The sequence below is a fragment of the Phyllobates terribilis genome, unplaced genomic scaffold (genome assembly GCF_046119375.1).
Source record: "Phyllobates terribilis strain yellow unplaced genomic scaffold, ASM4611937v1 Scaffold_36__1_contigs__length_13169755, whole genome shotgun sequence".
Lineage (NCBI taxonomy): Eukaryota > Metazoa > Chordata > Amphibia > Anura > Dendrobatidae > Phyllobates > Phyllobates terribilis.
The window spans coordinates 6,780,627-6,805,763 of record NW_027362796.1 but is presented as its reverse complement, the minus strand read 5'-3'; the positions used below and the strand labels follow the sequence as shown (position 1 = coordinate 6,805,763).

General features: G+C 42.7%; 2 protein-coding genes and 1 pseudogene across 2 annotated transcripts in view; 1 reads left to right on the top strand and 2 right to left on the bottom strand.

Moving 5' to 3' along the window:
• Positions 1-25,137, bottom strand: part of LOC141182811 (gastrula zinc finger protein XlCGF66.1-like) — a 257,706-nt gene that overhangs the window by 97,489 nt on the left and 135,080 nt on the right. The window lies entirely within an intron of this gene.
• Positions 1-25,137, bottom strand: part of LOC141182814 (uncharacterized) — a 209,451-nt pseudogene that overhangs the window by 124,437 nt on the left and 59,877 nt on the right.
• On the top strand, positions 1,368-23,935 carry LOC141182805 (uncharacterized). The gene is made up of 7 exons (XM_073660926.1): positions 1,368-1,423; positions 14,447-14,596; positions 14,726-14,905; positions 14,989-15,112; positions 15,196-15,293; positions 15,478-15,568; positions 17,896-23,935. The coding sequence occupies exons 2-7, from the start codon at positions 14,519-14,521 to the stop codon at positions 19,050-19,052; spliced, it is 1,728 nt and encodes a 575-aa protein (XP_073517027.1). The 5' UTR covers positions 1,368-1,423; positions 14,447-14,518; the 3' UTR covers positions 19,053-23,935.

The following is a 25,137-nucleotide window of genomic DNA, read 5'->3' as shown; positions in this document are numbered from 1 at the left end:
TGTAATGCTGCAGTGTCCCCAAAATCACATGGCCACACACTACATACGTTACCCAGCAACCCCCTCCAATGTGTGTGTTATTAAAAGGTCTTCATTTTACTTGCAATCATCAGCTGCAGTATATACTGGTGTATATACAGCACTGTATATACTGCAGTATATATGTATGTACATTGGTGTACATATGTATATCCACCAGTATATATGTATATCGTGCTGTATATACAGCAGTGTCTCTATGTATATACATCATTGTATATATGTATATACACCTGTGTATATATGTATATACCCCAGTCGCTATATCTATATACTATAAAAAATTCTGGCTCCTAAATTTTTTGGCTGGCTCCTAGATTCTGAACAACTTTGTCGACCCCTGTGCTAAGACATTAATAATTCTACAATTATCACACACAACTTATACACAGAAACCCCCCAACCGTCCCCGATCCAATGGGACTGTCCGGCTGTCGCTGGAGGTCGGGGCTGTGTCCTGACGAGCTGTGTTCTGTCAGGACAGTCTGTGTAGTACAAGAACGTCTCATGCCGTGCTGCAGTGATCGCTCCTGGAGAGGGGCAGCATCCGCTCCGCACGCCACGTACACGCCCGGCTCCGCTCCGCACGCCACGTACACCTCGTACACACGCGGCTCCACTCCGTACACCTCGTACACGCCCGGCTCCGCTCCGCACGCCTCGTACGCGCCCGGCTCGGCAAGCCTCGTACGCGCGCGGCTCCGCTCCGTACGCCTCGCACCCGCGCGGCTCCGCTCCGTACACCTCGCACGCGCGCGGCTCCGCTCCGTACGCCTCGTACGCGCGCGGCTCCGCTCCGTACGCCTCGTACGCGCGCGGCTCCGCTCCGTACGCCTCGTACACGCGCGGCTCCGCTCCGTACACCTCGTACACGCGCGGCTCCGCTCCGTACACCTCGTACACACACGGCTCCGCTCCGTACACCTCGTACACGCGCGGCTCCGCTCCGTACACCTCGTACACACGCGGCTCCGCTCCGTACACCTCGTACACACGCGGCTCTGCTCCGTACACCTCGTACACACGCGGCTCTGCTCCGTACACCTCGTACACACGCGGCTCTGCTCCGTACACCTCGTACACACACGGCTCCGCTCCGTACACCTCGTACACACGCGGCTCTGCTCCGTACACCTCGTACACACGCGGCTCTGCTCCGTACACCTCGTACACACGCGGCTCTGCTACATCCACACTGTAAACCCCTCCTGACCCCACACATAAACTTCAGCTCATCCAGCACCATGACAACCAGCACAGCAGAGTCCTGCATCCACTGAGGCCCCTGATCATGTGACCCCTGACTCCTCCCCTCCTGTGACCTCATCACAGGTCCTGTGCGCACAGAGCAGCCATATATGTGGTGGCGGCTCTGCAGGTGGAGGTATGTGGAGACCCCCATTACTGGGCACAGGGGGCATTAACCCCTTCAGCACGGAGACTCTTTTGGGGTCTTGTGTTGCCCCTTTATAAGAATCATAAGGTTTCTGTTCTGTTTCCTGTAATAGATACATACGACCCAACTATGGAGACAGGAAGGGAGGAAACGTATTGTTCTCATAGTACAGGACCCCTTTACTGCCCCACAGCGTATTGCCCCCATTATGCCCCTTATGCAGGATGTATTATGCCCCCACACAGTGTAATGCCCCCATTATGCCCTTTTTACAGGATGTATGATGCCCCCCACAGTGTAATGCCCCCATTTTGCCCCTTATGCAAGATGTATGATGCCCCCACACAGTGTAATGCCCCCATTATGCCCCTTATACAGTATGTATGATGCCCCACACAGTGTAATGCCCCCATTATGCCCCTTATGCAGGATGTATGATGCCCCCACACAGTTTAATGCCCCCATTATGCCCCTTATGCAGTGTGTATGATGCCTCTTATGCAGGATGTATGATGCCCCCACACAGTGTAATGCCCCCATTATGCCCCTTATGCAGGATGTATGATGCCCCCACACAGTGTAATGCCCCCATTATGCCCCTTATACAGTATGTATGATGCCCCACACAGTGTAATGCCCCCATTATGCCCCTTATGCAGGATGTATGATGCCCCCACACAGTTTAATGCCCCCATTATGCCCCTTATGCAGTGTGTATGATGCCTCTTATGCAGGATGTATGATGCCCCCACACAGTGTAATGCCCCCATTATGCCCCTTATACAGTATGTATGATGCCCCTCACAGTGTAATGCCCCCATTATTCCCCTTATGCAGTATGTGTGATGCCCCCACACAGTGTAATGCCCCCATTATGCCCCTTATGCAGGATGTATGATGCCCCCACACAGTGTAATGCCCCCATTATGCCCCTTATACAGTATGTATGATGCCCCACACAGTGTAATGCCCCCATTATGCCCCTTATGCAGGATGTATGATGCCCCCACACAGTTTAATGCCCCCATTATGCCCCTTATGCAGGATGTATGATGCCCCCACACAGTATAATGCCCCCATTATGCCCCTTATGCAGTGTGTATGATGCTCCACACAGTGTAATTCCCCCAATATGCCCCTTATGCATTGTGTATGATGCCTCCACACAGTGTAATGCCACCATTATGCCCCTTATGCAGGATGTATGGTGCCCCCACACAGTGTAATGCCCCTTATGCAGGATGTACGATGCCCCCACACAGTGTAATGTACCCACAGTACCGCCTGAGGTCATACAGTTAGAATAAGTCCTGAGGTTTTACAGTTGGAATAATCCCTCTAGAATTGGTTTTACCTTTGCCTGCTCCCCTATATGTATACCCTCGAGCATGTATACGACGCGCCCCCTGGGTCGTGGGGTACTCGGTGCCCGGCCGGTCGTTGCTAGGGGAGATGTCACAGTGGCGGTGACCCGGTCCATGACCCAGGGCGGTCAATAAAAAGGTGATAATTTACAGGGGATTTATAGTTTTTATATAAATGTTCATGACGCCACCTGTGGTATGCGGCTAAAGGGAGCCGCCGCTGCGGAGCAGGTCCTCTGGAGCTGTTGTTAATGCAGCAGAGTTGGTTTAGCTCTCCACAGGTAGACCTTAGCTCCAGGGCTGTGCTGAGATGTTATAGATGTTGCAATTGTGGTGCGGTGTAGTGCAGGGGGTGATGGCGCAGCAATTATTTCTCAGAGACAGCGGGGTGCAGTCTTCAGGGTTTACTCACAGTTGTTAAGTTCCTCAGGTTACACTTTCCGGATTACAACCACCCACGTCGTGCTGATTTCACCGGACAGGGGTTCAGCAATCCCTCAGGTATTTCAAGAGTGCCTGACAGGACCCCGTTCTATATGTCCTTCTCAGCCGTCTTCCTGCGCTGGTGTGTGACCCACTACTCGGTAGCGTCAGCCCTCCCTGGGAAAAGGTGTACTCGGACAGCGGGCCAGTGTTTGTAGGGGTGGATGCAGTCGCGGCCTTGGCCCTGTCCGTGCCCAGGGTGCACACATTAAAAATATGGGCTTTAGTGGAAGAGTGGTTATTTGTCGACTACGCCACCTGTGGTTTCTGGTGAGGACCACCAGCGCTGCAGCAGTCCTCTAAGTCCGGTGTTTTGGCTGCCAGGATGTTATAGCTCCCCGCAGGTGGAGCTAGGCCTCAGGGCAGGGTAGAAGAAGTGCAGTGCAGAGGAATGGTGGTCGCGGTGCCGCGCAGAAATGAGAGAGAAGAGGCGGTGTATGAAGTCATCCAGGTTTTTACTCACGGTAGACTTGTTTTCAGCCACAAAGCTTCTCTTTGTTCCTCACGGCATACTGCGGCCACCAGGATGGGGTTCAGCACACTCCGGGTAGCTCGGCTGCACCAGACAAAACCCCTGCACCGGAATGTTCCTCTCTCCTACCGTACTAGAACCGCCTCGTGCCCCATTAAAGTCCCGTACAGGTACTGCAATGTCCGTTGAAGGTGACTTCTAGCACCCGGACCGCCTAAGTCCTTTTTTGGTGACTGGAGTGTAAACATGGCTCAAGGCTGGGGTCCCTCTGGATAGACACAGATTAAAGGAATACAGGTGGTGACTCCCCTCCGTCCGTATTCCCCCTGGGATCCACTTCAGCCTCCGGACTTTTCTGACAGAGACATGGAGTACAAAGTCAGATAATCGGGGACTGGTACCCCCTTTTGCGGCGGGAGTCTCTCTGACCCAGTCAGAACAAGGGTAGCCGGTGGCGACTCCGCTCCGTCAGCACCCGTTGAGATCCTTTCGCCTGTGGAGCTCTTCTCCTCTGCTCCCCTCCTAGGCCCTCTTACTTGGACAGAGCTTGCTGTGACTCAATTCTGCCCAAGTCCCCTATCTCAAGGCCTGAGACCGGGCATCGCAGCCTCCTGAGGCATCTGCAGCTTGTACTGTCTGGCTCCTCCAGGGAACTGCGACCAAAGACCCTGTATTAAAGATGGGCTCCATATTTATATGGATCCATTGGTGTAACCGTAAAGTGCTTCCTCCATCCTCACTCACTAAGATTCCCCCTACTTTTGGTTCCCCCCATACTCCTCCATTCAGGACCGGGGCAGCACATTGTGCTCTAAACCCCCTTCAGAATGGGAGTGTGTAGTGTGGATGTGTGGTGGGGTCCGGTGTGGTGCTCCATCCTTACCTCGGAGAGGAAGTACCACACCTCTTTCCATGAGGTGCAGTACACCTGTGGTGACTGAACCCTCAGGGGTGCCACACTGGCGCTCACCCTCCTTGCCCTGAGCCTCGCCAAACAATGTCCCAAGCCGGTATCCTCAGATCTTTCTGGGCAACCTGGAGTTCCCTGGATCCTATGTGGTTACCTTTTTGGCGACTTGAGTGCGGATGTGGCAACTGCACCCTGAAAGTACAGAAGCCTCCGGTTTCTAGTTGAACTTTGTAATTGTCACTAGTTAGGGGCCGGTCCCCTCTGCGGCTCGATCCCTCCACCGCCTGGCAGATTCGGGCGTACGGGTGGCCTCCAGCACTGCCCGTACCCCTGGGATCCCTTCCTCGTTCCTGGAGCCTTCCTCCTGCTCCTCTCCTCCTCAGTCTGTCCTGGGCCTCTCTCTAGGCCCTCCTCCTGAGCCGAGCACTTGCAGAGCTCCTGCTCCCAACTCTTCCTCTCAGACTGCTCTGACTGACTGACCTGTCCTTTCAAGATGGCTTCACTCTATATACTGTCCTAACAAGTGCTCATCTGAACTTCTTCCTCCACCCACACCCACTACATGGTTCCCCCTATTTTGGTCCCCCCCACTCCAGCCAGGGACAGGGCTCAGCAGGAAGCACGAGGCATCTTGCCCCTCCTGCTGGTCTGGAGTAGTGTAGTGTTGGATGCAAGTGTTTGGGTCCTGGGCAGCACTCTATCCTTACCTGAGAGTGAGATACCACACCTCTGGGTGAGATGCAGTACCTCTGTGGCGACTGAACTCGCAGGGGCGCCACATATACATGCATGTAGGGGAGCAGGCCTTTCTAGATATCGAGGCTTTGTACACTAATATACCGCATGAGGATGGTATCAGAGGAGTAAGACATTTATTGAAATCGAGATCAATGGAGTGTAGCAGACATAATGACTTCATGGAGAATCTTCTAAAATTCACTCTTACTCATTACGTATTGCTTTTTGACAGGAAGTACTTCCACCAGCTCAGGGGTACTGCTAACCTATTCCTGGGCTGGTGGGAGGAATCGACAATATTCAGGGATGATCATAAGTGATGACATCCATATATTGGGGTATGATACAAATATATTGACTACATTTTTATCATCTGGTCAGGGACGAGTGAACAATGTTTTGAATTTGTCAGGGAACTCAATATCCATAGAGTGGGCCTGAGATTTATATCAGAGTTTAATTATTACCAGTTGCCGTTCTTGGATGTACTAATCAAGAAAGATTGGGATGGGACCCTAAGAACACACATCTACCATAAACCTACAAGCACTAATAAACTATTGAAGTGGGATAACCACCAACCCATCTCCATAAAAAGAGGAATACCCAAGGGCCAATTTTTATGGTTGAGAGGGTACTGCTCTAATGTCACAGATTTTAATATACAGGCAATAGACCTGAACATCAGATTCAGGGAAAAAGGGTACTCATGGAACATTTTGGATTTCACATCGTTTGCAGAAAAATGGGAGAGCCAAACGCTACTCCATACCAATCCATGAGACTAAGAAAAATATTGGACTACACGAGTAAGAAAAACTTATGACAGAGTGACTGTATCTTTCATATCCTCAGAAAACACTGGGATATACTTGTGACTATCCCGGACCTGAGGGTGCTGTGGGATCTATTCCTACAATAACTTTCAGAAAGGGTCGGTCCATTAGGGACCATTTAGTGCATAATTTCTATAAAAAAACCTGCACCCAAGGGGACTTGGCTAGATAGAGGAATCTGCTGTTTCTTTAGATTTGAAGGACATTGTACATGTAATTGGATGAGACCATGTAAATGTTTCTTGAGCTCCTCCATGGTTGAAATCTTTTTTCCAGTGGGATTATTCGAATTGTAAAACCTCAGGACTAGTATATATGGTCACATGCACCTGCCCCCTAGATTATGTAGGCAAGATCAAGAGGGAGTCTAGGAGGAGGGTGGGGGGCATTTGGGTGATATATGCCATGGTTGGGAAACCCCATTAGCGAGAGACATGAACAGTGTACATTGCGGTGAAACCGGAGACATCTCCTTTTGTATCATTGTGGTTGTTAAACCCAATGTGAGAGGAGGAGATCACAATAGATGTATCCTCAAAAAAGAAAGTGAGTGGATTGTTAGGGGCCAGTGAATCCAGTCTAAGGGACTCAATGAGCAAATTTCCTATGCCTGTTTAGTGTGAATACAGACCCATTCTGGATTATATTTTTGGATTGTATACTCTACCCATTGCTACTTGGTTCCCTGTGAATGGGGTTTACATATTGTTGTACTTCATCGAGATATCTGAGCTTCTATATCTGAATTATTACTTATCAATTATATTCCACTTATACTATTTCATAATTAACAAGTGTGGTGATCCTTGTGTATCTCTAATTGTGCAATAGAGGGGAAATTTGACCATTTAGGAATATACTGTGGGCCATCATCCCATATTTTTTGTAGTGATAAAGTAGACCTACATGCTTATTGCATGATGGGAGAATGTGCAATACTTGTTTTTAGTCTCCCATGACGCTGATCTCAGAGATAGAAAAATCCTATGTTGGTGGAATGCAATCTAAAACCATTATGCGCTCTGGTGTGGAACGCATGCTTCCGAGACTGTGATGCACTCCGGCATGGAACGCACATGTCCGGGCACCTTTGTGCTTTCTGCTCGCCCCTCTCCGTTGTTTTGTGCTGAATTGTGGGGAATACTTGAGAATTTATTTTTGTTCCATCTGTCTTTAGTTGATCCCACTGATGCATCAGATAAGTCCTCAGAGAATTATAATTAGAGGAACCCATGGACACATTAGGATTTGTGAAGCTGACCTCCGCTCTCCTCTATTTCCTTTGAATTTGTTTTGTGACTTGTATTTCAGAACAGTAGCTCTTGGTTTGTTTCATTTCCATGTGTAAATTGAATTTGACTCGTAGTCTTTGATATCTCTTTCAAACTTAGTTTTTTTGATGTCTGAGATCCATCCTCCAGACTTTGTAAATTCTTTTGCATATTTTGAGTTTTGTATCCAATAAGGCTTCTACACTAGGCGGAATACTTTCAACTAGTTATTTTCAAGAAACAAATATCAAATGCAATGTGACTTGGTTATCCTATAAGTTTTTTTTTTTAAATGTGGACATTCATCCTGTAAAGCATGCAACTATGTTTATAAAACCGACACATTTGAAGAAAACCTAATGGGACAGCAATTTGCAATACACAATTTCATCAATTGTAACACTATAGGGGTCATCTATTTAATAGAGTGTATAGAGAGTTAACTACAATATGTGGGATGCACGTCAGGTCCGCAAAAAACTATATTAGCAGACAATTATCCGACACCATCAATCCCACAACATTAAACGTGTCTGTGGTTTCAAGACACTTTTCACAAAAACATAACGCGGGTGCTCGGGTTCAACATATTGCGGATCGGATAGACAGATTGCTGGGTGGAGCTGGGGAAAACCCACCGTTCATGGTACACATTGGTACTAATGACAAAGTTAGAGGGAGGTGGAAGGTCCTTAAAAATGAGTACAGGGAAGCTGAAGACCAGGACCTCAAAGGTGGTGTTTTCACAAATACTGCCGGTGCCACCTGCGTCTTTCTCCACCTGCGTCACTAGAAAGACGTCGGGAGCTTAGGGAGATAAATCAGTGGCTTAGAAATTAGTGCAGGAAGGAAGGGTTTGGGCTCATGGAGAACTGTGCCGATTTCGCTATTGGCTACAGGCTCTACGGTAGGGATGGGTTGCATCTCAATAGGGGAAGGTGCAGCTTTGCTGGGGGAAAAAATGGTCAGACGGATGGGGGAGCTTTTAAACTAAGATCTGGGGGGAGGGTAGTCATGCTTATAAGGGGTTAGATAGACTAGACAGAGTGGGAGAGTAGGGGGGGCTGGGATAAGCAAGGAAAGTAAGGAGTTGAGTAGGAGTAGGAAATTTGCTAATTGTATTAAATGTCTGCTAGCAAATGCAAGAAGTCTTGCAAACAAAATGGCTGAACTGGAGACTCTTATGTCGGTCAGAGAATACGATGTGGTGGGTATTACAGAAACCTGGCTGGATGAAAGCCATGACTGGGTGACAAATATAGAGGGATACACTACATTTAGAAAGGACAGGAAAGAGAAAAAAGGTGGAGGGATGTGTATTTTCGTAAGATCCAACTTAAAATCTGTGCTCAATGACAACATTGGTGGGAGCTGCGACAATGTAGAGTCAATTTGGGTGAATGTACATGGGGATGGCAATAATGGAAAGCTGCTAAGAGGAGTTTGTTACAAGCCTCCTAATATAGCTGAACTTCTAGAGGACGAAATGTTGGAACAAATTAAAAATGCAGCAAATAATAATAGGGTCCTTATTATGGGGGATTTTAACTATCCAGATTTTCATTTGGACATAGAATCTTTTGTTCTAAAAGCTGCAAATTCTTATCCACAGTTCAGAACAATTACCTCTCTCAGTTGGTAGATGAACCAACCAGGGGAGGTAATCTGCTGGATCTGGTGCTGTCAAATAGACCAGATACAATTTCAGATCTAGAGGTCCGGGAGCATTTGGGAAACAGCGACCATAATATGATAAGTTTCAATGTAATATTTAATAAAACATTTCAAAACGAAAATGCTAAAACCTGGAACTTTAGGAAAGCTGATTTCAACAAATTAAGGGAAGAGCTTAATTGTGTAGACTGGGACCATATCATGGTAACTGGGAATACCAAATGTAAATGGGTCATGTTTAAGGAAATACTACTAGATTCCTGTAGAAAATTTATACCCTGGAATAAAAAGGAACCAGGAATAAAAAGAAACCATTATGGATAAATAAGACAAAAACAAAGGGCATTCAAAATCTTGAAGGCCGAGAATACTGAAATAGCATTTCAGTAGTATAAAGACCTAAATAAGAAATGTAAAAAAGAAATCAACCTAGCAAAATTATCTACAGAGAAATAAATTGACAGAGACATTAAATTCCCAAAAATGTTATGCATACATCAATGCCAAAAAGAGTAAATCAGATGGTATTGGCCCCTTAAAAGACAATAATAACAAGATAATTATAGAGGACAAAGAAAAGGCTGAGATATTAAGCAGACACTTTTCATACGTGTTCACCAACAAACAGTCTGTTTCAGGGTTCTTTCAAGAGGGCAAAAATCAAAGTTCACCTCCTAATATAACTAGTTTAACACAAAAAGAAGTACGCCTGCGTCTGAGCAAATTAAACATTGTCAAATCCCCTGGACCAGATGGTATTCATCCACGGATACTGAGGGAATTGAGCTCAGTAATTGACAAACCGCTGCATCTCGTATTCTTAGACACTCTTGTAACAGGGGTAGTGCCACAGGATTGGAGGATAGCAAATGTACCGATATTTAAGAAAGGTAAGAAGGTGGATCCAGGTAACTACCGTCCGGTAAGTCTGACATCAGTAGTGTGCATAGTTTTTGAGGGCATCATAAGAGATGACCTGCAGAGATATATTGCAGAGAATAATATAATAAATGATAATCAGCACGGATTCATGACAAATAGGTTGTGTCTAACCAACATGTTGGGGTTCTATGAGGGGATAAGTGCAAATCTAGATGTTGCTAATGTGGCTGATGTGATTTACCTGGACTTTGCAAAGGCATTTGATACTGTACCACATAGCAGCCTTATACTGAAGCTACAGAAGCAATGACTTGGGGGAACTATATGTAGATGGGTAAGGAATTGGCTAAATGATAGGAAACAAAGAGTCGTCATAAATGGTACATTCTCTAAATAGGACATAGTCAGCAGTGGGGTGCTACAGGGATCTGTGCTAGGACCAATTCTTTTTAACCTCTTTATTAATGACCTTGGGAATGGAATTGTAAGTAAAGTGACAGTTTTTGCTGACGATACCAAACTATGTAGGATATTAAAATCTGATCTAGACATTACGATATTGCAGAACGATCTGGATAAGATGACTGAATGGGCAAACACTTGGCAGATTAAGTTTAATGTAGATAAATGTAGAGTAATGCACATAAGATGGAGTAATCCTATTGCTGCATATACATTAAGTGGGAGTATACTCAGGACTACAGAACAGGAGAAGGATTTTGGTATTCTGGTTACAAGTAAGCTGAGCAGCAGTACTCAATGTCAAGCAGCAGCCGCAAAAGCAAACAAGATTTTAGGGTGTATAAAAAGAGAAATAAAATCCTACAATCTCAACGTATTGTTACCCCTTTATAAATCACTGGTGAGGCCACATCTGGAATATGGGATCCAGTTTTGGGCTCCACATTTTAAAAAGGATATTCAGAAGTTAGAGTCAGTTCAAAGGCAGCAACTAGATTATTATATAGAATGGTAGACCTCTCATATGATGAGCGGTTGAAAAAGTTGAGCTTGTTTAGCTTAGAAAAACGACGCCTCAGAGGGGATCTCATCTACATGTATAGATATATGTGTGGTCAATACAAAGGTCTAGCACATGACTTATTCCTTCCAAAGACTATACTAAGGACCAGGGGGCAATCATTACGGGTGAAAGAAAGGTGATTCCGGCACCTAAACAGGAAATGGTTCTTTGCAGTAAGAGCAGTTGGGCTGTGGAATGCCCTACTACAGTAGGTAGTAATGGCAGACACTATATCAGCTTTCAAAAAAGGGCTGAATGATTTCCTTGACACAGGTAACATTGTGGGTTACAGTTAAATTATACAAAATGTTACACCTATAGTAGTACAATTGATCCAGGGTTCTTGTACTGATCGCTTTTTCTCGGGGTCAAGAAGGATGCAAATTGTCTGAATGTGTCCTGGGGTTTTTGCCTTCTTCTGGATCAACAGATTTAAGTACAGGGATTTTAGTAATACCATATGAGTAATACAAAAAATAAAACTAATTAAAAAATTATAAACTGGTTCATTTGTAACTGTAATAGTGCAGTAATAATAAAAATGGTAATACATTTGTGAGGCCTGGTTCCAGTAAGTTAGTTTAGTGTTAGCGTAGGGAGTACAATTGGGGGAGAAAGGTTGAACTTGATGGACCTAGGTCTTTATTCAACCTACGTTACTATGTTACTATGTATAAAGGGGATATCATATCCTTCAAATTTTAGGAATAGAAAAGGCTTATAAACCATTAAAAGGCAGAGATATGAAAAGAAAAATGTTAAATAGAGAGTCACATTGGATTTTTAAATTACAAACTAGAGCCCCACAGGGAATGAACATCAGACAGGATTTAATATTACAGTGCAATTAATTGTATTTGATTTTATTGAATATCTCATGCATGAGTTGTATTTGTGTATTATTGTGACGCTGAGTCACTTTTCACAGCCAAGCTGTGAGACGGAATAGCCGAGGAGTCCGGAGTTAAAAGCCAGTAGGGTACGTCATAAACAGAAGGAAGAGGCAAAGGCTTAGTCAGGTAACGTTACGTTGGTCAGAATACCAGGAGGATAGCGGATCAGAGCAGAAGGGGTTAAACAGACGGATGGTCAGAACAAGGTCCAAGGTCAGGCAACAGAATATCAATACACAGAACACTTAGGCACAGAGAAACAAACCTCACACTAGCTGAATGTACGTCTGGCAGAGGTCAGGGAGAAACAGCTAGATATGTAGCCTGGCAGTCACCTGGAATGATGAACACCTGGAGATAGCCAGTGCCTCCCAGTCTCAGATTGGACAGCCAAGCTGTCAATCAACACACTGACTGCTTCAGCACGCCCCTGTACCAGATTGGACCACCGAGCTGTCAATCAAAGTACCGACAGCTCCAGCACGCCCCTGTACAAGATTGGACGGCTGAGCTGTCAGTAACTGCATCCCAGACACAGTGAGGGGTGGAACTGTGACAATTATCTTTTCCTTCCATACAGTACAGGGTCAAATTGTCTGAGAAGTACTCAGTAATCAACGGACACCCAGGTGTTTGAAAGGGAAGGATATAAAAGTATCAGAGACTCACATGTTGCAAACCATGAATAAGCCTTGGTTTGGTATGTGGGCACTTGGTGGTATGCCATCACAACAGTTTTTATGAATTTACAATAAATGAGAGGTTTTAACAATATAGACAATGCTGGAGAATTCATCTCTCCTCCTTTCTCTACTTGAAATGTCCCTGACCAGGGCGGCTCCAGTGATCTTTAGACAAAGTGCATTGAATAAACAGTGAGCTGACCTCCCTCTCCATTTTCCCATTACATGCATGTTTTCCCTATAGTGACAAATATTTATTTTTGCTAAAACTGTGATATTTTCACTTAAACTTTTTTTTAAACCTTTTTTATAAACTTTTTTAAACAACTTTCATTAGTGCGATCATACAACATACAAACCTTTGATTGCTCAGGTGATGCACTGTACTACTGTAGTGCCGTGTATTATCACTGCCTGTCAGTGCAATAGTAACGACCCCATACACATGAGATAAGTATTGGTTGAATGGTCATTTGGCAGATGGCTATCTCTCCCGACTCCCCCATACACACAAATATTCCAGCTTTCCTGTGGTCTGTATGACTGACTGCATCTGTAGGGAGGCCCCCAAATACATTATATAGTCGACCAAAACCCCCCAAATCAGTGCTTTCATGCAACTTTAGTCTAATATTTAAGGGTGGCGTTAAAAGGTAACTTATTGGACGCTGCCTCTGGCCCGGCCTAATAGACTTTTGTACATTGCAGGCCCAGAAACCATTATTAGGCATTTAAGTATTGTAGGAACTATACCATTGAGCACTTGGGGAAGAAGGGGCATTGGGCCAAACTCTGTCACACCTTCTTAGATGCCATGTTAGCTTTTTGCAGGAGCAAGTGGTTAAGCTGCCAGAGATTTTGTTGCAGCCGCACCTGTCTCATCCTTGCTGTGTACATCTATGTTCTGGTGCCCAAAAGAGTTCATATAAAAACAAAAACAAATGTTTAACTTGTTAAAAAATAATATGTGTCTTCTGCTTTTTGCATGTTTTTTTCTTTTTACAAGAATTGTTGGTGACCATTTTCTTTTGAAACATTTTAATATCTGCTTTTTTTCTGGGGTTTTTCTTGTAATATAGGAAAGCCTAAGGCCAGAAATAAACCCCATAATACACTGTACACGTAGACTTTGGTATCAAATAATTGCTGTCCGCGGTGTTTGTGCAATCAAAACAGCTTTTATAAAAGCCTCAAACTTCTGTGTGTTAATCAGACATGAGCGGTAACTTCAAACAGAGGCTGGACAGACATCTGTCTGAGATGATCTAGTGAATCCTGCTTTGAGCAGGGGGTTGGACCAGATGACCCAGGAGGTCCCTTCCAACTCTACCATTCTATGATTCTATGATAGAAGATTACAGTCCGGGGAAGACGGGAAACATTCATACAGACAGCCGGTGTTGATGTGTTTAGTGACGGTTTGTGACTAAATATGTTTTTAGAACCGTAGTAGAAGATGTTGCCTCATCATGTAGTTATTTCTCATTTCACGTGAAATTAATATCTCCTGCAGTATTGCTAATGCCAGTGTCGGAAAATGAGACGAGAATTAGTGGTATGGAAGATAAGTCTATGAGAAACGTATTCAGCTGCAGACTCCGAGGAAGAAATTGCTTGTTGTCTGTGGCCTAAAATATAAAGGTTTTATTACTAGATGTAAAGAAAAAACTAAATACTGTAAAATCATAAATCTTATATGTTTCCCCTCATTATGTCCAATAGTTGTATTATACCAACAGGATTTTTATGATGTTCCATCGGCTCATCATCTCCTCATTCAGGTCTCTACAACACCGGATCCTCTCAGTGGAGATCTTCTATATAAGAAAATTTTCCTGATTTATCCATCAAAGATGGATATGGACAGGGACAAGATGGCGGAGAGGATATTACACCTCACCCTAGAGATCCTCTTCCGGCTTACTGGAGAGGTGAGAGATTCTGATGACATCACATTTAATCATTCTTATCTATGGGAATAACAGATGAACTGAACTGGAGAGGTGAGGACTCTGGAAATGTCTGTTGTGAGATTTATTAATGTGTCTTTCCATAACCAGGATTACACAGTAGTGAAGAAGACCTCTAGTGAGTGCTGTCAGGACCCTGTGTCTGAGGGATGGGGAAAACCACTGAGACTAATCACGGGGCCTCCACCTCACCCCTTGATACATGAGGACATCAATGACCAGAAGATCCTAGAACTCACCTACAAGATGATTGAGCTTCTGATTGGAGAGGTGACATTACTGGGAATGTGGGGACATTATACAGTAACGCTATGAAGGGATTGTGGAGATGACGGTATCAATGTATGTGTCAGGTTCCTATACGGTGTCAGGATGTCGCCGTCTATTTCTCCATGGAGGAGTGGGAGTATTTAGAAGGACACAAAGATCTGTACAGGGATGTCATGATGAAGATTCCCCAGCCCCTCACATCACCAGGTAATAGACAGGACTAAATACACACGGCCTATAATTATCTGTATGTAATGAATGAATTCAGTCCCTGTATGTGTTTCCTCCAGATCTATCCAGTAAGAGGACAACACCAGAGAGATATCCCCGTCCTCTTCTTCCACAGGCCTGTAAACAAGAAGATCCCAATGTTCCTCAGGATCATCAGGTAGATGGAGAGAAGGTGTCATGAGATCTCCCCTACAATGTGTAGACGGCTGTAAATGTCTTGTGTTCAGTCTTGTTTTATCCACAAATATTTATATTTGTGTAATGAGAACGGTGGAGATGACGGGATTAGAGCTGATCATAGATGTGACTTCTCCATCTTACTTCTATAATATTTGTTCCAGAGTGAAGATCAGACCCATATTAATACTACAGAGACATATGTGATGGGTGATGAGCAGTGTAAAGAGGAGATTCCTACATATGACTACCCAGGTGAGTCGTAACCACTAAATGCAGTGAACTCACAGATTCTTCTCAGTCACCGGCTGTGGCTGCTTTATCGGTGGTGTAGTCCGGCCGTATCACAATCGTGGATCACCATTTTGCCGCTCGACCACAACATTCTCCTCTGTCCGAAAATGTTCAAATTACTTTGTGAAATTGTGAAAGACCTTTTCTATAGAACTTACAACCTGGAGGATCCACCTACTCCCTAGGATTAGAAGACACTGTCCGTTACCTGCCCAGATCTGTAAACTACAAAGCCAAATGACAGCGTATGTAGAATGTGCTGACAAGTTAGAAAATCACTTGAAGAAAAATATTATGATGGGCCTGTAAGAGAAAGCGGAGGGTAATGATGCTGTTGGCTTCCTAGATCCCTGATATCTTATTGGATGAATCTACCTTCTCGCCCTTCTGTGCTGCTGAATGTGCTCATATGGTCCTTACAAGACACTGTACAATAACAGCAGAGTTTCCCTTTATCTTGACTTTTCAATTTCTTTTCAACAAAACTAACTTCAAACAGGATTGCGATAAGCTACACTAAAAGCATTACACCTGTGCCATGATATATCTCTAAGCTGTGCGTGGCTGATGGCTGTAATATACATTTATTCACGCCTGCAGGAGATGTGTTGGCTCGAGCCCTGGTTTCATGGATTCACTCCACGTCATAAATTCCATTATGTTTTCAATCCTAAGGAATTCAGATTACTGCACAATCTCTCCTGAAATGGGGGCGCTAATACTTTCTCTACTTTGCTGGTCAGAATTCATAGTAGCTCCAATGGTCCACCATAAATGAGTGCAACTCCGGTTTAGTGTTGGATTTCTCCCTTCATACATACGTTGTTGTTGGGGATGTTACATGTTTTTATATTCTTTTTTTTTTTTTTTACCAGTTCATTCAGTATGATAGCTTCATTGTAGTGGGATCGGCCTTCCTCACTTATGTGACTCTATAACTCCCTGGTAGCCTTTCAAAAAGATCTCCATTGCCTCTTCCAAATGCCCAAGCTCTAAATTTAAGACGCCTCAGCTCTGCACTATTATAAAAAGTTCACTTTAAATGTCTAATATTTCTTCTTGAAACTAATCTGCCAGAAAATATTGTCCCTTAAGATAGTTTAGATTGCCAAGAGCCACCGAGCCCCATACTCTAATTACTCCCATCACCAGCGCCGCCTGCAGAATGAGTAAGGCATCTCCTGGTGACAGAAGCAGATTCACAGGATCAGATCCCAGAGGAGATGGGACAAACCATTTGCAGAAGCCCTAATATGACAAAATGTCAGAAAACCAGAGCAGTAGAAATCCCCATAAAGTGACTTCATTTTGGAAATTACAACTCTCAGTGAATTAATCTATAGGAGTATTGATTATTTTGACTACACAGGCATTTTCCGAAAATTAGCCCTGGATGTTGGAGAGTAAAAATTGCATATTGGCCATTTTATTACCCAACACATAGTGCTCAGATTGTGCTCCAGGAGACACAAACACCTTAAATTAAGTGGGTTCTTCCCATTATAGTAATGTCATATACATGGATGCTAAATGTGGTTTGGGCGCACTGCAAGGCTCAGACGTGAGGGGGAGATCTGACTTCGGAAAAGAAGATATTGCTGGATTGGTTTATGGAAGCCATGTTGATTCTCAAGAGCCTTTGAGCCACTAATAATGTGGAAACCTCTGTTTTTCCACTGACAGATGATGGACCTGAGTGGGGGCTTGTTTTTGTGTGGGATGAGTAGAAGTTTTTATTGGTATCATTTTTGCCTACATAACATTGTTTGATGGCTTCTTATTCCATATTTGGGAGGCAGAATGAACAAACAGTTGGACACCACGCTCTACTGGTTCATCCTATGAGGTTTTCTATTAGACTGTGAACTGTCATTCTGTCAATAACTTGCCATTTCTACAGACATTTTAAGCACAATTAACACGAATCCCATAGAAAAATAAATAAAGATTGCATACCACTTCTAAATCAATCTAAACAAACACATCCCTGGGCTACATGCTAGTCCAGGGAAATGAAGATATATATGCTCAAGTTTAAAAATCAATTTTATTAGACACAAATCTAAAAAATAGAGGAATATTTAAAATATTTTAAATATTCCTCTATTTTTTAGATTTGTGTCTAATAAAATTGATTTTTAAACTTGAGCATGTATTTCTTGATTTTCCAGGATTAGCATGTAGCCCAGGGATGTGTTTGTTTAGACATTTTAAGTAGAAATGTTCAAAACCATAAATTTCAAGGACATTTTATTCAAAATTAATAATTGTTTTTTTTTTCTTGGCAGATGACTGTACCAGAAGATCAGAGAGACAGGAGATTTTTAAATCTGACGATCTTGAGATCCCACAGGATACAATTGAAGTGAATGCCATTACTCCAGATATACCATCATCCCTTCACAGCAAACATCAATCATCTGATCCTATGAAACAGGTCCTATCTTCTGATTCATTACCAACTACTAAGGAAAATGAAAATAAAATAAGCATTAAAAAACGAACTGCTCCTAAAGCAAAGAAATCATTTTTATGTTCAGAAAATGGAAATAGTTTTACCCTCGAAAAGTCTATTCTTAAACCTCAAAAAATACAAACAGCGGACAATAGATTTTTTTGTTCCAAATGTGGAAAATATTTTAACCAGAAATCAGTTTTTGTTGATCACCAGAGAACCCACACAGAGGAGAAGCCTTTTTCATGTTCAGAATGTGGGAAATGTTTTAATCGTAAAAAGTTTCTTCATAGACACAAGAGAACTCACACAGGGGAGAAGCCCTTTTCCTGTTTAGAATGTGGGAAATATTTTAACCGGAAAGACCATCTTGATAACCACCAGAGAACCCACACAGGGGAGAAGCCCTTTTCCTGTTCAGAATGTGGGAAATGTTTTAACCGGAAAGAGCATCTTGATAACCACCAGAGAACCCACACAGGCGAGAAGCCCTTTTCCTGTTCAGAATGTGGGAAATGTTTTAATCGTAAAATGATTCTTGATAGACACAAGAGCACCCACATAGGGGAAAAGCCGTTTTCCTGTTCAGAATGTGGGAAATGTTTTAACAAGAAATCAGGTTTGCTTAAGCACCAGAGAACCCACACAGGGGAGAAGCCTTTTTTTTGTTCAGAATGTGGGAAATATTTTAACCATAAATCAGTTTTGGTTACGCACCAGAGAACCCACACAGGGGAGAAGCCCTTTTCATGTTCAGAATGTGGGAAATGTTTTAACCTTAAATCAGCTTTGGTTACGCACCAGAGAACCCACACAGGGGAGAAGCCCTTTTCATGTTCAGAATGTGGGAAATGTTTTACCCATAAATCGGATTTGGTTAAGCACCAGAGAACCCACACAGGGGAGAAGCCTTTTTCATGTTCAGATTGTGGGAAATGTTTTAACCAGAAATCCAATTTGATTAGGCACCAGAGAACCCACACAGGGTAGAAGCCTTTTTTCTAATCTTTTTTTTAATCCAATACATTTTTATTGAGATTTATTCATTAGTTGTTTTTTTTTGTTTTTTATAAAACAAGAAACCAGTACATACAATAATAAAATAACATACCATAGGGATGACATACATGCATCTCTCCTATATATCCTTTCAGCTTGCCCATTACCGCCTGATAACTTGCAGTTCTAATACCGCTCTCCATTGATCCTCAGAAATTGGACCTATATCTCCATCCATTTTTGTCTAGCTGGAGAAGGAAATTTTGTTAAATAATTATCAAGAAGGACTCAGTAAATATCAGAAATACGACCCTTAGTATTTCCCTTCTCTAATACCAACTTAACAAAAGTATTATTTTCTACCCAAAAGGGAGTCCATCTTGATTGTGCATTAAATGAATGCCGAAACTGTAGATATTTATACAATTGTTTGTCAACCCAAATCCCCCCTTTAATTGATCAAAGGACTTAAGTATTCCTTCACACAATATGTTTTATATCGTATATATTCCTTTATCCTCCCAACTCCAAAATCCCTCTAATTTACAGAACTCAGCATATTTATTATTAAACCATATAGATGTAGATTCATTGCAGTCTCCTATTTCCATTATATCTTTACCCCTATCCCAGACCTTATAGAGCAAGTGTAGGGTATATTGATTTCTTGTGTGCGAGGTCATTTAGTTCCACTATATGAATAGGAATATTCCACCGTGTTCCTGAGGTAATTAACCCCTTAATACTATTTGGGTTTGCAGCGCTATGCCACCCACCCAAATGTGACAATTGCGCTGCAATATAATATATTAGTGCATTAGGAATCGCCAATCCACCAGATTCCTTGTCACTTTGTAGATATTCACATTTTATCCTAGCCGATTTCTTTTTCATATAAGAGAATGAAACTTGCTATGAATTTTCTGAAAATGGGAATTATGGATCCAAATAGGGGCATTATGCAGAATGTATAAGAGTTGGGGCATCAATATCATTTTTAATAAGTTCCCTCTTCCTACAGCTGATAATGGTAATCTCCACCACGCATCGATTTTCTTTTTATACTTTTCCAGAAGAAGATATAGAATCAGTGCAATGTAATCCGGAGATCTTTTTGTTATACTTATACTCGGTATTAGAATTTCTCAACCGTTAGTATTCGTGTATGTTCTAATATGCTCGAATTAGGGATATCATCAAATGGTAGAATAACCGACTTATCCCAATTAATGGACAGTCCTGACCATTCTCCAAACTATCCAATAATGTTCAGAATAGGATCAATAGACTTCTGGATATCACCTACAGTAGAAACCAGAAGTTTCCATACACTATGTAAAAAGACACATTTGCAGGTTTTTCTCAATATCGGACATGAAATCAGAATAAACCTTTCCCGTTTTAGGTAAATTAGGATTACCATCATTTATAATATTTGCCAAATGCCAGAATAATGAGAGAGAGAGACTGTTTTAAGCAATTTTTATAACTTACTGCAAAATCAAAAGTGTACATACATTTCATTAGTATTTGGTACCATTACCCTTAAACTGAATGACTTGGGTCAATCGTTTGGGATATCCTTCCACAAGCTTCTCACAATAGTTGGTCGGAATTTGGGCCGATTCCTCCTGACAAAACTGCTGTATCTAACCCAGGTTTATAGGTCACCTTGCTCGCACCGGCCTTTTCAGCTTTGCTCCTAAATCTTCAATAGGATTGAGATCAGGGCTTTGTGATGGCCACTCCAAAACATTGACTTTGCTATCCTTCAGCCACTTTGTTATCATTTTGGCAGTATGCTTTCGGTCATTGTCCATTTGGAAGACCCATTTCCGCCCAAGCTTTAACTTCCTGACTGATGTCTTCAGATGCTGCTTCATTATTGCCACATAATCTTCTTTTCTCATGATGCCATCTATTTTGTGAAGTGCACCAGTCCCTCCTGCAGCAAAACAACTGCACAACATGATGCTGTCACCCCCGTGTTTCACAGTTGGGATTGTGTTCTTGGGCATCCAAGCTTCTTCCTTTTTCTTCCAAACGCAACAATGGTCATTATGCCCCAAAATTTCAATTTTAGTTTCATCAGACCACAGGACATGTCCCCAAAAATTAAGGTCTGTGTTCCTGTGTGCATTTGCAAACATTAATCTGCCTTCTTTGTTTCTTCTGGAGTAATGGCTTCTTCCTGGCAGAGTGGCCTTTCAGCCCATGTTGATACAGTACACGTTTCATGGTGGATATTGACACAATCTTAACAGCTTCCGCCATCATCCGCTGCTGTTATACAGCTGTGACATATGAAGGGATTGCCTAACAAACAGGCAATCCCTGCATATGTCACAGCTGTGTAACAGCCGCGACACATGCAGACGCGGTTGCTTCAACTGAAATGCCGAGCACGCCAAAACTATTCAGCGAATACCCGAGCGTGCTCGTTTAAAGGGTTAAACAAGCATGCTCACTCATCACTAATGTCAGATATTGAGAAAAGTATGCATATGTGTCTTTTTATATAGTGTATGTAAACTTCTGGTTTCAACTGTATATATATCAGTAAATCGTCAGCATAGAGTGAACTCATTCATCTAAGTTACCATATTTAAAGCCTACAATATCCGGGCTAGCACTCAACATACAGGCCAGAGGTTCAATGGCCATCGCGAGCAGGAGTGGAGACAGGGGGCATCCCTGCTGTGTGCCCCTCCCCATCACGATTGAAGCAGATAAGAGACCGTTAGTTCTTATTTTAGTCTGAGGTCCTGAGTACAAAACCTGTATGTATGATAGGAATTTGGGACCCACCCCAAACCTTTTCAGAACCTTCTACAGGTATTTCCATTCTACGCCATCGAATGCTTTAGCTGCATAGAGAGAGAAAGAAAGAAAGAATAGCTTTATGTCCTATTATTACATCTGATTTCTGAATATTCAAAAAAGGCCTTTCTAAATTCATTGCTGTGGACCAGTTTTGCATAAAGCCTGATTGATCCTGATGAATAATCTCTGTAATAATGTGAAATAATCTATTTGCCAGGGCCTTTGCAATAATTTTAGTGTCTACAGATAGAAGAGAAATGGGACGATATGACAGCAGGTCTTTCCCTGGGTTCAAAAGGATAACTACAATTGCATCATTCATAGATTTTGGCATGTGACCCAATTCTAATGCTTCATTAAAAGTATCTCATAGTTTAGGGATTAGGAGATCCTTACATTTTTTTAAAAATTCACATAACAGTCCATCAGAGCCGGTGCCTTTTCATTAGCAAGGGACTGTAATGCATCCTCAAGTTCAGACATTGTCAGTGGGTTTTCTAGGTAGGAGCTACTTTCCTCTTTAAACTTAGGTAATTTTATATCCTCAAGAAACAATCCAAGTTCGACCGCATTTCCTCTAAATCTTGATTCATAAATACTAGAATAGTAAGTATGAAAGGCATTTAGCACATTGTTTCCTGATGTGGTGTCTCGATTTTCCGTGACATAAGATGGACCTCCTGTGATTTATCTACGGTAGAAAGAAGATGCCTCACACTTTCCCTCTGTTCAAAATATTTTTGCTTTGTAAAGAACTGCTTGTTTTCCACCTTAGAGATAAGATGATCATGAAATAATCCAAACAAACACAAGAAAAAATCAATCCAAATGGGTCTTGCTGTTGATTCTTGAGCTTTCAGCCATACCTTGTGAAATAGACCAATCCTTCCTTGCTAATTTGTTCTTATTCTCCTCCTCCTTCCTTTCCCTGATCTACATGCTATTGATTATTAATCTTTGTCTAACCATTTCACACCTTTAGGGTATGTGCACACGATGCAGAAATGAAGCAGAAAATTTCTGCATCATTTCTGCATCTCCCTGGCAGAAAAAACGCATGCAGATTGTGCATGCGTTTTTCCTGCAGAATACATGCGGATCCACATGCAGATTCACATGCGTTTCCGCATGCAGATTGACAAGCGCTTTCCAGGCGATTTTAGCATCACCTGGAAAGTGCTTGACAACTAGGTCACACTATATAAATCCATGCAAACAGCATGGATTTATATAGTGTGACCCGAGAGAGTGTATATACTTACCTCCGATGGCCCGCGCTGTCCTGCTTTACAAAGTTCCCGGCTGCCGGCAACTTTGAATTGAAAGACCTGCCGACGTCAGCGTCACGTGACCCGTCACATGACTCTGACGTCAGCGCAGGTCCTACAACTCACTGCAAGTGCCGGGAACCAAGCGGGAGCGGAGCGCGGGCCGACAGAAGGTAAGAATACATTTATTTTTTATTTTATTCTTTTTTTACAGCTTTTTTAATGGTACCTGGGTGTGGAGGAGAGTCTCCTCTCCTCCACACTCGGGTACCATCCGCATATTAGAACGCGCCAATAGCGCAAGTACAGATGCTGTCTTGCGGAATTGGCGCGTTCTAATGCAAGTCAATGGCGGCGAAATCGCCGCGTTTCCGCAAAATTAATTGACATGCTGCGGATTTTTGACCGCAGCGTTCACGCTGCGGAAAAATCCGCATCATGAGCACAGCACATGCGGATTTCCATTGGGGAACATTGCTTCCCTTCTACCATGCATTTTTCATGCGTTTCCGCGGCGTTTACGCAACTGCAAAAACGACGCGGAAACGCATGAAATACGCATCGTGTGAACTCAGCCTTATGCAAGTTGGTTTCTCATTATGTTGTAATATCTATTACTTTTCCCAGTAGCTTCGTATGTATCAGACAATATTTGCAGAATCATCTGTTGGGTCTTGTAGTTTTCCTAGGGACCCTCTCAATCTCTCAGCATGACACCAAACAGAATTAACGAACGACGTTACAATATGTGATTTCTTCTTGATTTCAGTGTTTTCCAATAAAAGTTTTTCCATTTCACAAAGTATTTGCTCGTGAGTTTCTTATTTTTTCCTGCTTTTATTCTTTCTAGATATAATAGATTTGTTAATTGTGAGATGAAATCCTGTAAAGTCGGGATTGAAGGTTCCAACCAGCAGCCTAGTAACATACGCTTTGCCAATAGAACCAAAACATAGAATAATGGAGGGATCTTAAAGGAAAACCTTCCTTCTTTCGTTTTATCTCTAGGCCAGTAGTGAAACAATATCATCATAAGAGGGAGTTGTGTTTTAAAGCTCCACATTTCTTTAACCCCTTAAGGACCTTGGGATTTTCCGTTTTTGTATTTTAATTTTTTGCTCCCCTTGTTCCCAGAGGTATAGCTTTTTTATTTTTTGGTCAATATGGCCATGTGAGGGCTTGTTTTTTTGTGGGACAAGTTGTACTTTTGAACAGCATCACTGGTTTTATCATATTGTGTACTGGGAAATGGGAAAAAAAACTCCAAATGCGGTGAATTTGTAAAAAAAATGCAATTCTACAGTTGTTTTTTTTACCACGTTCACTGAATGCTAAAACTGAGCTGCCATTATTATTCTCCAGGTCATTACGAGTTCTTAGACAGCAAACATGTGTAGGTTCTTTAAGTGGTGAAAAAAATGCCATTTTCCGAGACCCGTAGCGTCTCCAATTTTCGGGATCTGGAGCCAGGTGAGGGCTTATTTTTTGCGAGCTGAGCTGACATTTTTATTGATACTATTTTGGGGTAGATCCTATATTTTAATCGCCCATTATTGCATTTTATTGCAATGTTGCAACGACCAAAAAAATGTAATTCTGGCATTTAGAATTTTTTTCTCGTTACGCCATTTACCGATCGGATTAATTCTTTTTTATGTTGATAGATCGGGCAATTCTGAATGCGGCAATATCAAATATGTGTTTGTTTGTTGTTTTTTTTATTTTGAATGGGGTGGAAGGAGGGTGATTTTAAACTTTTATATTTGTTTTATTTTTTTATATTTTTAAAAACATTTTTTACACTTTTTGCTTGCTTCAATAGTCTCCATGGGAGATTCGAAGCAGCAGTTGTCCGATTGCCTCTGCTGCATACAGGTGGTGAGCAGATCGCCTGTATGCAGCAGAAATGCTCACTTGTTATGAGCGCCGACCACTGGGCGGCGCTCATAGTAATAAGGACATGACAACCACAGGGGTCTGCTACA

What these genes read in the sequence shown, in the direction of transcription:
- LOC141182805 (XM_073660926.1), top strand. Translation starts at nt 14,519, where the DNA reads ATGGATATGGACAGGGACAAGATGGCGGAGAGGATATTACACCTCACC. An exon ending in TCTTCCGGCTTACTGGAGAG is followed by an intron (nt 14,597 to 14,725) that starts GTGAGAGATTCT and finishes TTCCATAACCAG; the next exon opens with GATTACACAGTAGTGAAGAA. An exon ending in CCAGCCCCTCACATCACCAG is followed by an intron (nt 15,113 to 15,195) that starts GTAATAGACAGG and finishes TGTTTCCTCCAG; the next exon opens with ATCTATCCAGTAAGAGGACA.